The 14,159-nt window shown below is 36.7% G+C and overlaps 1 protein-coding gene across 1 annotated transcript in view; it reads right to left on the reverse strand.

The window, feature by feature from the left end:
- The window catches only part of LOC115922486 (multidrug resistance-associated protein 5-like), an 11,793-nt gene extending 2,061 nt beyond the window's left edge, over positions 1–9,732 (reverse strand). Inside the window, exons 1-4 of the mRNA XM_030981411.1 lie at positions 8,920–9,732; positions 4,240–4,415; positions 2,353–2,424; positions 736–916 (exon numbers count right to left, since the gene is read on the reverse strand). Coding sequence (XP_030837271.1) covers positions 736–916; positions 2,353–2,424; positions 4,240–4,363 — 377 coding nt within the window. The 5' untranslated portion in view covers positions 4,364–4,415; positions 8,920–9,732. The remainder of the gene's footprint in view (positions 1–735; positions 917–2,352; positions 2,425–4,239; positions 4,416–8,919) is intronic.
- Between the last annotated feature and the right edge of the window lie 4,427 nt (positions 9,733–14,159).

Consider the following 14,159-nt stretch of genomic DNA (forward strand, 5'->3'; position numbering starts at 1 on the left):
AGATGGGGGAGTATAATGATGAAAGATAGAGAATGAGAGGATTAGAGACATTATGAAAGGCAGAGGAGAGTGAAATAGAAAATATGGAAATATGAAAGGGAGCGTGATAGGGAACATAGAAGCGAAAGCGGAAGAGGAAACAAACGTAGGAGGCAAAAGAGGAAAGGAAATAAAAGCGAGGGGAGAAGTGGTGAAAGTGCGAATGAGAAGGGTAGAATGAGAGCGACGTGAGAGGGCGTGTGATGGAGAGAGGAGAGAGTGGAAGGAGACAGACAGACATAGAAGAAAGAAAAAATATGTTTAGAATTAAATTGTCTTTGGACACCGGATTGATACAAATATATTATTTCAGAACTATAATTGATATTGATACACATTTTTTATTTACATGTACCATACCTGCATTACTTATCTTGTGGTTTGTATCACAGGCTATCAAATAGTGATTTCAATATTCATGTTTTACCAGAAAGTATACCACTATTGAATGCGTGCTTAATGCATATCCAAACAATTCAGACGCTCACTGTAAATAAACTAATTATAAAAATATATATATAAATTGCAACTTTAACTAGGCGTTGTGTCGTGCGCCTGTAATCCAGCTAAAAGTGGAAGTTACAAACTGATTCAGCCGATGACACAGGTTCAAAACTGAGTCACGTCTTTCTGATGGTGACGTTTAAAGGTCGGTCCCACGTCTGTAAAAACCCAATACACACACAACGCACTTACGAAGGCTTGAATCTAAACGGGGATAGCAGTTTTAGGCCCTGTTTATATCGAAAACCGGTCTTCTCTCCGTATCTAAGATAAGGATTGGTTGTCACGACATCCTCGTCGTCATCGTAGTCGTAGCCGTCATTCGTCGGCTCGCCCATCGATGCGAACATCACCGACGAAGCCTTCTTGGTCGCTGAAAAAATTGTAACAATAATATAGTCACATTTATATAGCTTTTAATACTACCTTAGCAGAAAGAATGAAAACTTTTAGTAAAATGATAGTAAAGCGCTTAGAGACATTGTATTAAGCGCTATATACGCGGAATATAATTATTATAACACTGTTGGTCATGGAGGTGGATTTTTTTTACCCCAATTTATTAAATGATTTTGACAATGATTTATTCCTTTCATAGATCTAGATATTAGTTTACATTCTCATATTTTATTGAATGATAATTAATGAGTGTTGTTTTGCGTGACTGCTAAAGCATGTGTATGCTACTATGCTATCAATTAGGGGACCTACGTCCTTAAGGCATAACTGACAGTAATGAGGATTAATGCCTCACAAAAGGGCACTAATATAGCACATCGACATGGTTTTGATCATGGGGCCTCACAGTTAAAAGGCACTTGCTTTGCCACTGAATCATGACTGTACGCAGCGGGGCTAGGGTAGGGGGCAGCCCCCCACAAACAAACAAAACAAAGAAAATGCAATAAATTATTAATAAATCATTGCATTTTCCCCCGGTCCCCAACAGAAAAAAAATCCTCTATGTGGCCATGCCTTGAACCATAATGATAAGAAGAAGAAGAAAGAGGAGAGTAATAATAATAATAAGAAGAAGAAGAAGAAGAAGAAAGAAGAAGAAGAAGAAGAAAAAGAAGAAGAACTGAAAGAAATTAAATCAAAGAACAATGAAATCTAGACTTGGAATGAGAAAATAAAACAGAATGAAAATAAAAGAAGATATCAAATATGAAAATGACTGACATTTGAAATGGTTTTGTTGTTTCGGGAAGATTGAGCATGCAGCAAAACAAAACAATTTCGATTTCTTAAAAAAGCATAAAAACGGCGGAGGAGCTGGCATAAATAACGACTTTTTAATAGTTGCAGGTATTCATCAAATACGTGAATATGAATAGTCCGATATGTATCAAAGCATTTTGTGGGCAGCCTGCAAGATGGCCGTAAAAGCTTTTATGGCAATAACTCCCAATAACTGCCTTCCTGCTCGCAAGCACCCGACGATTGTAAAGCTCACTGGTACCGTGCAATGTGTGTAATGGTCTCATAAAGACACTTGTAGGAAATGATGGATTATACCGGTCCCTGTCGAAGGCAAAGATAAAAAAAAAAAGGAGAAGGGAGAAAGAAAGGAATAAAGAAAGAAATGAAGAAAGAAAGAAAGAAAGGAAGGAAGGGAGAAAAAAGGGATTAGAGTAGGAAAGAAAGTAGGAAAGGAAAACAAGAAAAAGAATGAAAAAATGAAGGAAAGGAAGGAAGGAAAGAAAAGACAAGAGATGATTCTGAAGGATGTAATGAATTGGGGTATGATTAGAATAAAGAATTCTTTTCATGATCAAAGAAAACAATAGAATAAATAAATGATCTTACCTTGATCATTTTTGAAGTTTTCTCGGGAGTCGATTCGTTTCATCCCTACAAACTGTACTCCTGCTACATCCGCTGATAAAAGAAAACAACCAATTGAGTATTGAATATTATTAGTGCGTCAATTTCATACAGAATTACTACTACTACTACTACTACTACTACTACTACTACTACTACTACTACTGCTGCTACTACTACTACTACTACTGCTGCTGCTACTACTACTACTGCTACTACTACTACTACTACTACTACTACTACTACTTCTACTACTACTACTACTACTGCTACTACTACTACTACTACTACTACTGCTACTACTAATATTACTACTACTACTACTACTACTACTACTACTACTACTACTACTACTACTACTACTACTACTGCTACTACTACTGCTGCTGCTACTACTACTACTACTACTACCACTACTACTACTACTGCTGCTGCTGCTGCTACTACTACTACTGCTACTACTACTACTACTACTATTACTATTACTACTACTACTACTACCACCATGCACCACTTTATCTAAGTGGCAACAAACAAAGTAGTTATAAGAGATAATGTATAATATAAATAAATGTTCTCTGTTTTATTCTAAACTCAACAATCCATTACACATAAAATAAGTAGAAATCTACATTTATTATTTAAAACATTTCAATCTGTAATCAACTCCAATACACCTGTGGCAGGAAGTGATAACAGACATCAACCAGGAACCTTATTTTATGCATTTATTACGTCAGAGTGTCTATAAAAGGTTATATTTATGGAATAGTAGGTCTATGGGACTATAAAGGGACCCAGTGAGTAATTTAATCTGATGGAGTTATAGCCAACTATCAGTAGTTGTTATGGAGGGGGGGGGGCTTGATTTGGGAATGGCCGTTTATAGCAGTATATGAATTGGCAAGGTTAAAAAAATGTGTCCTTGTCCATACGTTTAAAGACATTGATAGATATAGCATTTTGAAAAGCAAAAGGTAAACAGTTATTCCAGATTTTACCACCAGCGTATCTAAAACAATTCTTAAAACATTCAAGAGTAGGCTTTGGTAAAACAACATTCAACGTATTGGCAAGTCTAGTGTTAAAACCAAGTCTGTCAAAAACCATTTCCAATTCACTGCACAATCGTACCGGGGCTTTTCCATGAATACAGTTGTACATTATACATGCTAAAAATTATTCCCGTCTAGTGTCAATGGAATGCCATTTGAATTATATATTCTTCTTGAAATGCGCCTGTAAGTATTTTCATTTTAATACCATGAATACAAATATTAACATTGACATTACGGTATAAAAAATGGTCTACCCAGTCAACAATGTAGACAGCGGTGGCTGAGTAAATATGCTTACGAGTCATGAGGCATGAGTATTCCTAACTATTAAAACAAAATGTAAATAATTTCTTTTGACAGAAGAAGATGACTTGCTAAATTTCCATCATTATTAAATAAAAATAAAATGCATTCAGGGAGGATATGCATACATCTTATGGGTTAGAGGTTAAAAAGGTGATATTACAAAAAACAGTTCATCGGATGTTCCTATTTCTAAGACCATGACTAACGACAATTTCTCATTTTATGAAGATGACTTGCAATAATTCAGAGCAAGAAATGTTTAAAGGAACGGTTTTTAAATTTAAACTGATATGAACTATACTATTAATAATGATAATAACGATAATAATGATAATAATAATAATAATAATAATAACAATAATAATAATAACGACAATAATTGTTCATTCTCTCTCTCTCTCTCTCTCTCTCTCTCTCTCCTCTCTCCCTCTTTCTCTCTCGCCCCTCTCTCTCTCTCTCTCTCTCTCTCTTTCTCCCTCTCTCTCTCTCTCTCTTCATCACTCACCAGTTTCTTGATCCCTCTCTCGGATGTTGTCGTCGGAGTCGATCCTCCTCATCTTGACGAGCTCGACGTCGGCATCGGGTTGCTCCGACCCTTCCTTCGAGGGCGATGTCGCATCGTCCGACATCACTGGCTAAGCGAATGGATGCTTCGAAATTAGATTATCGATGTTTGTTCTTCTTTATAGGGAGATAAAAAGAAAATGCATCGTGAATGGACCCTCTTTTTGTCAGAAAATATTGGGTCAAGTTCGCATAAAAAGTCCACCCGTTGTTGTGCAAACTAATATTTGACATTTAGTTTGCCAAGCTTGGGAATACATGCCCGGCTCTGGAATATTTGCAAGTTTTATGTGTCCAGTTAAAGGCTATTGTAGTACACATTTCTTTGGAAGGTGAACAATAAGACACCCTGAAAATGCCATTATCCATATATTGTAACCATGCACACGTACAGGCCTATTTATTTATACGACTGTGCCGGTAAATTGTTAACTTAACTTTTTCAATCGTTAAGAGTTCATTTTACTGTAGAAGTGTTGCGTAATTATATCACGTATTTATAATTATGAAATCTGAATGTAAATGTATTTATTACTGTTATTTTTCGGCAAATCCAAACCATCTGTGGATCGGGAGCTAGCGGATGGGGGGGGGGGGGGGTGGTGACGAGAAATACTATATTATATTATGAGACATTTTAATTTATGACGCATGCTAAATGTAGGCAATAGGAAATTGAGGGGCATATGCACACTATAAACAGTTATCCATATTTATGTACATAGTTTTCTATTGTTAAATGTTATATTGTATTTTCTATCATTTGTATTTTCACTGTCAAAAAAGCCATTGGAAGCAAAATTTCTATGTAATGTTTGCATGCATGGACCAATAAAATAATCTTGAATCTTGAATCTTGAATCTCTTTTATTCGGTTTACACGTAATAGACAAGATAACAGGACTGACTTTTTAATCATCGTATCCTTATATTAATTTGTAAACAAATAAAACCTTACCAACTTGAATGTGTAATTAACATTTTAAAAGCAAGCCCTCTCAACTGACAATGGTAGTATGGTAATACTACTTACCTGCGCTAAATTATATCCCAACCAAATGGGCATAGTCTTCTAAGTGGGAGCATCAAATATTCCAATGCGATAGCTCATCAATTATTTTTTAAATGTGCTTGAACTCAACCTGCTTAATAAATATGCACAACTCAATGCACATATTATTACGTCATAGCGGAAGGAAGCCATTTTACTCTCCCGGATGTACCATCTTTATGGCGGCTTGGCTTTGCATTATTCATAATCACACTCGTACACTTTCACCTACTAACCTCTTGAAATATTGTAATTGTGATTAGTTATCGGTGACTTTGAATTGAATAAGGGAGTTTACAGATAGCACATGGTACAAATGACCCCAAATATCCACAGATCTTATACACATGGAGAAGTTCCACTTTGAGCATAATAGAATAATAACTGCCAAAGTCCTAGATGTGCTTCATGAATACCTTTTGTTTGACCTCTTGAAAAGAATACTTCCACCTGCGTATCATAGAATGTACCGTTGGTGCATAAATGAATAATGTTACATAACTTTCATGAGCGCATATCCAGTATTCATCTCTGTGGGTTTAACCATTTTGGTACAAATAACCTTTATCTGCCCATGCGCAGATTGTATCTATGAAATAGTATTTAGTTGTTGTTTTTTAATACACATGGCAGCCCAAAGGGTGAATTACATGGAGAATACAAAGTAAATGATGTAAATGGGTTCCTTGAAATGCTAAAGCGCCGTGCTAAAGCCAGGGTAATAATTGGGAGCGCCAGGAGTGTCACGTATGACAGACATGAACGCTATACACGAACCCACTATTATTATTATTATTATTAAAATCACGTTAAAAAAATATGTTACAAATCCAATACACACATCAAAGTCATACAATAATAAGAAGGAGAGAAACACAGAGAGGGGGAGGAGAGAGAGAGAGAGAGAGGGAGAGAGAGAGGGGGAGAGAGAGAGAGAGGGGATAGAGAGAGAGAGAGGGGGAGAGAAAGGGGGGAGAGAGAGAGAGAGAGAGAGAAAGAGAGAGAGAGAGAGAGAGAGAGGGAGAGAAAATAGAGGCAGAGGTGTGACAGTCTAGTGGAAGATGAGATTGTTAGTGACATAATAAGTGGCAGATCAATGTTTTTTTTACAGGGGAGGGGCGGAATGATGTGCAGAATTCTTTTATTGAAAACTTTAAACATAATTTTGATCGGGGGGGGGGTAGTATTGGGTGCCATATCAGAGGTAAATAAATGTCAGAGATTCAACGATGACCATCCGAACTGGCATTCTGAGTCTGATTTTTTTCACCAACAATGTATTAAAGGGACTTCGTAACATTGTTCAATTGTATTTTTTAATTAATATATGATTGTCTGTCATTATATTTTATTTGTTTTTAGCGCTTAGAGACTTCGATGGAAAGTGCTTTAAAAGCACCCTTTTATTATTGTTATCATTACCATTATTATTGTTATTATTATTTTATTGAAATAACTAGTATCTTCCTTTCAAGGCGTTGAGTAACAATGTCTACTTTTATAATCATTGCGATAAAAATCCTTATCTTAATTTTTGTTAAATATTTGTTGAATAAATAAAACTATTTAACGCTTTGACCATGCACCATCCCAAAATTCCTTATAGCATCTAATAAACACTCAATGTAAGAACTCTGTTTAGATAATCACTTACACGGCTACACCTATATGTTAATCATTATTGGCTCATCGGCAATATACTGACTCGTGGACCCTGCAACAAATTGCCTGGTTACATGGAGCGGGAAGTGAGAGAGCAATTGGTGAATGATTTATTTTGATAAATGGACTTCTCGATCACGTCGTCATTTGGATGAAACGGGCGAGCTGGAGTGAGGTGGGGAGGAGACAGTCAAAGGAAATACAGTTATGGTTGGGTTTTGGCCGGAGTACAAAATAATATTGTAATAATTATATTTATTATTGTCATCATCATCATTAACATCGTCATTATCACCAACATCCCCATCATCATCATCAGCAGCAGCAGCAGCATCACCATCATCATCATCATCATCATCAATTCATCATCATTAAGAAATCAATGGTAATTTGATGGTGGGGCTCTAGTCTAGGTCGAATGGTATTTCTGCCATATCTGGAGTAAAGGTAAATGCGAATACTCCTTTTCCCCCTTCTTTGTTTGTGAGATATTTTTGGAAATATAAACACTTTCTTTTATGCTCGATAACCTTGTCTTCTTTTTGGGGGGGGGGGTGCTTTAGTCAGATAAGGGAAATTGGATCTTGCTCCTTTCATGCTCGATAACTTGTTTATGTTCATTCATTTCATTCTACTTGCACTGTTATTATAATATTATACAAACTATTATTATCACTTCTCAGAATAGTGGTAGTATCCCCCCCCCCCCCTCCCCCTCTTTTACAAAATCCCTAAGCCGCCCCAGGCCTGTATAGTTGTGTGGGTAGGGATAAAGTACGTTTTAAATATTACTAACACAAACATATAAAAGTTAAAATATAGTACATGTATCAATATACAACATGAGAATAACACACGCGGAGAAGACATCAAGAACAAGGAGGAACAAACATTAAAGTATTTGGAGACTAGACAGGAAGGTCTTCCTGTATATAAGAGTCTTTTTCCGGTGATTGCATAAAAAACTATGTACTGTTTTTAGATTATTTATTTCTTAATAAAAAGGGAAAGGGGGAAATGATTTACTTTCATACAGTTGTACTGATCGAATAAGGTATAATATGATATCCGTGTGTGGTAGAGGACATGTCTTTAGCTATAGAATAAATGATATTCCTATCATTATTTTTGTGGTATATTTATGATAAGTTCTCTGTTGAACAAGCGAAGGAGACGTAATTGTGGCTTTAAAGGAGGAATATATCTACACGTACAGCTGCTACCAGTACCCTGTAGAACTAGATGGGTTGGGAGAGGGGTCTGGACAACGCATATTACCATCATCAATCCGTCCATGTCCGCGTTTACACGTTGTAATTAGGATTTATGCTATTTCAGAGATAAACGTGAATTAAACATAAATAAACAAATCATCTCAGAGACACGCGCTACAGTGATTGATATACAGCTGCCATCTCATCACCAAACGAATCCAATATAAACCTAGACATACCTATTATCTTATATGATGTACTGACTCAAACATTACGATAAAGAAATCCGCATACAAATCCCAAATAATGTATCTTGGGGACCAATTAATTAAAGATTTGGGGGAAATATCATTATGCCATGGACCACTGAGCGTACGTACGTGTTATGTTTTTTTGATAACATGTAAATATCGTTTAGCCCGAGTTTGCGATGAATGATGTCCAAGAAAATTTGAAATGAATCAGGGGAAATATTGATGTTGGTTACTTGTTTGTTATCTTTGTTATCATGATAACAAAGACTTCCAACAGCCTCAATTTTGATGGAATAAACAACTTCAGTGAATTGAAATCACCCTTGATATTTGTGATCATGGTGTTTGTTTGTTTGTTTGTTTGTTTTTTGGCCTGTCAGACTAACTCAAAAAACCCGAAATACAATCAATGATCACACGTTCAACAGTATATAACTTACCTTCTATTTAGGTGTCGAATCTACTCTTCTATATTAAAGTCCATTAATCAACTATAAGGGTCTTGAGATATAGAATGTCGAAACCGAGAGTCAAGCTACCTCACGCGGTCCTTGTATAGAAAGTAATATGAGATAAGGTAGCACAGCACTATATACTCGGAGCAAGGAGTTTTAAAGGGAAATCCAAATTCTACAACGCCTGGCTGGCGAAGTATGCTCTCATCAATGATAGGCTGCTATGCTTGTCTTCGTATATGTATCGCACTCGTATAACCACACCAAAGATGGGATCTCCTTCCTGTCGTTATCTAGCTGGTATATCTGCCAGCGAGATGTGAGTTTAAAACTAGGCCACCGATATATGAACTTCGGTGAGATCTCCGCTGGTATATCCTTGCAATATAAAGTCTTTGTTATGAATGATGGTGATCATGTGCTTGCCTTCTCCTTCCTTTTTCGTCCGGGATCATTTCCAGGATGAATAAGTCACAAGGTCATTTGTAGGATCAAGGTAGTACGCAGTTCCGACGCGATCCGACTAATTTATAAACGCATCCCTCAGAGTGCATGCATCATTATGAATGGTTCAGAAACTATCGAGGCAGATCTATAAAAAGTGATATTTTGTCATGAAAAATTGCTGACTCATTGTGGTAGTGCAATATATCCACGCTATTGCCAACCCACGGTCTATGGCGTGATCCCCCGCTCATATACGTAGGCCTATGACCCGCTGGTAAATATACAACTAGAGTTGAGACGTTTACTGGCATACCCACTGCAGCTGCCAAGCAATACACGTCATGGGATTTAAGAGAGTGCGATATGCATGGCAACGAGTGAGAGCGCTGTTTATCATGTAGCATAGCCAAATATTAGGAGGGTTTGGCCAACCCGGTATGAGTTGGGCATCTAGGTCAATTTTATTTGGAAAATACTGTGTTGGGCGAGCAGAAAACAAAAGAACATACGCCTTGATATACGGCTCCGTCATGCAGCATGCAGAGCCATTTATACAAAGGGTTTGGCCGAGTTGGTTTGGTTGGACTCGAACTCATTATTCCGCTAAAATTAATGAAACATGGTTAAACTTGAGTAAAAAAATTCCCTTTATTTTATTTAAAAGTTATCTTAAATGCTGGGTATGGATCAACTTAATTTGTATAACACTACAAAAACAAATATGGCGTTTAATCTTCTTTGATGTGCACTCAGCAAAAAAAGAAAGTGTATACTGGTCTCTTTATCGTTTAAAATTTACATATAAACCATCAATAAAACATAATAAAATAGTAAGCGCTTTATAAGTAACGTTTTTATTATTATTATTATCATAGCAGATTAGAGAAAATTTATACTTCTAATCACTATGAACATGACGGGCAAAGAAAGAGGACAAAATATACAGTTCCTCAGGTAGACAAAGAAACATCCCTTCACTGCTATTATGTAAAAATGTGTAGAACAGGTGTCACATGCATATTCACCTGTTCTGCACTTTTTTTACATAATAGCAGTGAAGGGATGTTCCTTTATCTACCTGAGGAACTGTATATTTTGTCCTCTTCCTTTGTCCGTCATATTCATAATGAATAGACCATTTTCGTAATGTAATCAGAATTAATGCATAAATCTTTGTTACGTGCCATGTCACAAATGATTTAATTCACATGTTACAACTAATTGTATTTCAATATACAGAATGCGAATGGCATACGTTAATTGTTGCTAGGTAGGACAAACATGACTTCTCTTACCTAACACCACGGAATGCATGCAATTCGCATTCTAACCAGTGAAATACAATTAGTTGTAACAGGTGAATTGAATAATTTGTAACATGGCACTTAACAAAGATTTATGCGTTGAATTTGATTAAATTACCAAATTTTTCTATTGCGTATCATTTTAACGAGGGTTCATATCAAATATTTATTCAAAAATCTGAATCTATAAATAAGTGTCCACTTTCTATTTTTTTTTTGTGTGTAGTTTTTTTCCCCCAACAACATGAATGAATAAACTTTAGACAGAATTATTATTATCATTAATGAATTAATATAGAATAAATGCGCCTTGCAGGCCTCTTCTAACTTCTAAACCCTCCCCCTTCCGTCCCCCTTCTCTCCCTCTCTCTCTCTCTACAATATATATATATATATATATATATATATATATATAATATGTATATGTATATGTATATCTGTCTATCTTTCTAATAATATTCTAATTTTATATCTCTTTCTCTTTGTCCTTTTTATTTCTTTCTTTCCGCCCTCTCTCTCTCTTTCTTTCTACGCCTGTCCTATCCCCTCTGTCTCTCTCTCTCTCTCTCTCTCTCTCTCTCCCTCTCGCTTCCTCTCTTTCCCTCTCTGTCTCTCTCTCCCCCTCTCTGTCTCTCTCTCCTTCCCTCTCCCCCTCCCCCTCTCTCCCCCTTCTCTCTCTCTCTACCTCTCTCTCTCTCTCTTCATCTCTCTCTCTCTCAAATATAGCGACACCTATTAACATACGCATTAATACACTTACCAATATTTCATTATATAGAGAACACCTTTCCATTTATTGCACAAAATCACATGATTTTTAAAAAACAAATTAGGATAATCACGATCGCAACTATTTTCCACAAACCAAACCAAGGGCATCTGTAATACCCTATTGTATGTCCTATACAAATCATGTTTGGATTACGCAATACGCCATGGGGGTGTTTCACAAAGAACCTATAGTTGAACTTATCTCTTGAGTTGGACTTAAAAATTATGGACAGCCATTTGAGCCTTTAAATGAAATATATTCAAAAGCAGAAATTCAAGTATTTTTGACTTTTTATAAATTCCACATCCAGAACATGAAATCTCCTTGATGATAGAAAATATGAATGATTTGAATCAACATTTTATGCCTTTCAAAATAACTTTTACAAAATATTTTCAAAGATGCTAATGGCTTTCCATAATTTTTAAGTCAAACTTAGAGATAAGTTCTACTTAGGATCTTTGTGAAACACCCCCCTGGTCATGTTCACACATTTCAATGGGTGACGCGCAAGACTATTGAAACTGCCTTAAGGTGATTTCTCTGAAAATAGTTGCCATCGTTTTATATCAAGATCTTAGTACTCAAGGAGGACAACTCCCTGACCTCCGTCACACCAACGGGACCGACACCAGACCAAACAATAAAGTAACATTACCCAGAATGGCCGAGAATCGGTCGGTTTGAAGTCAATACAGAGTCGGTGTCGCGGTGTGACTGAGGCACTACAAATTGACTCTTTAGGGTGAAAAAACATAATGCCCGTAGCGTTTGTCGCGTCATTTACTAACGTAGGTCTGTCTCAGCGACTGACGCGGTCTCTGATGCTGACGCAAGCCTGTTTCACCGACTGGCGCGGGCTTTGACGCGCCTTGTGAGAATAAAATCGTGTAGGAAATGAATGCAAATAGCACTGCAATACTGACCCAATACTGACGCATTATTGGCGCTGTAAAATGCTTGATTAGCGTAGGTATAACAACGCAATCGAAATGACGCCTCGAGTCCAACGGGCATAATGCTAAGTAGTGGTGTTGGCTTCTATAAAACATGTTGTTCTGTTACATGTCAAATAAATTGCGTCATACCTGAAAACATGATATAGCGCATATCCATTATTTTTTCAAATGATTGTCCTTCTTATGTTTGGCGCAGATGATGCGTCAATTTGATGACGTAGGATTGCGTCAGTAGTTGGTGCTGTCTTTGACGCACCATATGAGGCTTACATCATCAACAACAAAAAAGTTACAAATGAATAATACAACCGATACGTTCAACAACCGATGGGAGTAAGGGCTAATAACCTTCATAGATTTTATCAACGCAGGTAATAGCGCATTCGAAATTGCGCCTCGTGCGCGACGAACATTATTAAACCTTGATTATTTCACTAGCCAATTGGCCCTTGCAAGGAGTGCCCTCTGAATTTGCTTTTTCAATTGTAACCGATATCTTTGGGTTTCTCATTCGACATGCCAATATGATTTCATCGCAATATTTTATACAGTAAACCCGGTTACTAATATATTCAAATTTATAAATGTTTCTTCCCTGGGTACCTATAGTGACGAATTATACCATTAACACGCTATTAATGAATGAACTTCAATTCTCGGAATCCAGTCTGCATACATTCCTCTATGCTTTGTCGGGCAAGTATAGGATTAGATATCAGATTATCAAGAACAACCTTTGTTTTAAAAAATATGCATACAATTTGAATATGTTAGTAAACCAGTCTAATCCTTAAAGGCACACTGCACTACTTATAGCTTCTTGCGCCCTCTATATAACAAACAATGACTAATCGGTGACTATTGGTCCCCCATGATCCTCTTTTTCTTATGTTAACTGAGAGCTGAGTTGATGAGATAACCACCTGTCCAGTGACCTTGCAGGGCAGTCTAATCCCTCCTATAAACTACGGCAGATAAGCTTTAAACGAAGCAAGCTTCAAACACGTCGTTTTAAGCCTTAAAATACATAATACTGACTTCTATTAGAAACAACTGCCCTTTTAAAATCTATACATAATACTGACTTCTATTAGAAACAACTGCCCTTTTATCATCATCTATACATAATACTGTCTTCTTATTAAAACGTATTATTATAAATAACGGCCCTTTTATCACCTGATGTTATTTGTAGCGATGTATATTTCTATGGCATGCAATTGGATAACACAAAACACATCATAACATTCATTTCAGTAAGAAAAATTAGTGCCCTTGCACTTGTATCCATACATTGATCTTCCCCTGGGTATGGGACGGCAGTTGTTACTGAATATCAGTAATAGTAAACCGACCACTGAGCCCTTTCAAGATTCAAGTTTCCCCTCCTTTCTTTTCCCCCTGGTCTCATGCAAGCCACCTCTTATACTTCTTATTAGCAAGTCCTAGAAGTAATGGGTACTACAATATCTAAGGTAGTTGTTTGAGAAAGACTTCGGCTTTTATTCCCACTGTTTGAGATCAATGCACATTCTGAATAGCAAATAAGTCAGAAAGACTTTTGGGACCACGAGTGAACTGAAATGTATAGATGCTGCAGGTTTAAATAAGCAGCAAGTTCATAGATATTGTGTGCACAGTACGTACATAGATCAGTCTCTTGAGGTTATTATTACCCCCATGCAGCATAACCAAGTACAACATTCAATACACCAGTGGCTGCAATCCAACGTAAAAGGCGCT

The sequence above is a fragment of the Strongylocentrotus purpuratus genome, unplaced genomic scaffold, assembly GCF_000002235.5.
Source record: "Strongylocentrotus purpuratus isolate Spur 01 unplaced genomic scaffold, Spur_5.0 spur5_scaffold_12, whole genome shotgun sequence".
Lineage (NCBI taxonomy): Eukaryota > Metazoa > Echinodermata > Echinoidea > Camarodonta > Strongylocentrotidae > Strongylocentrotus > Strongylocentrotus purpuratus.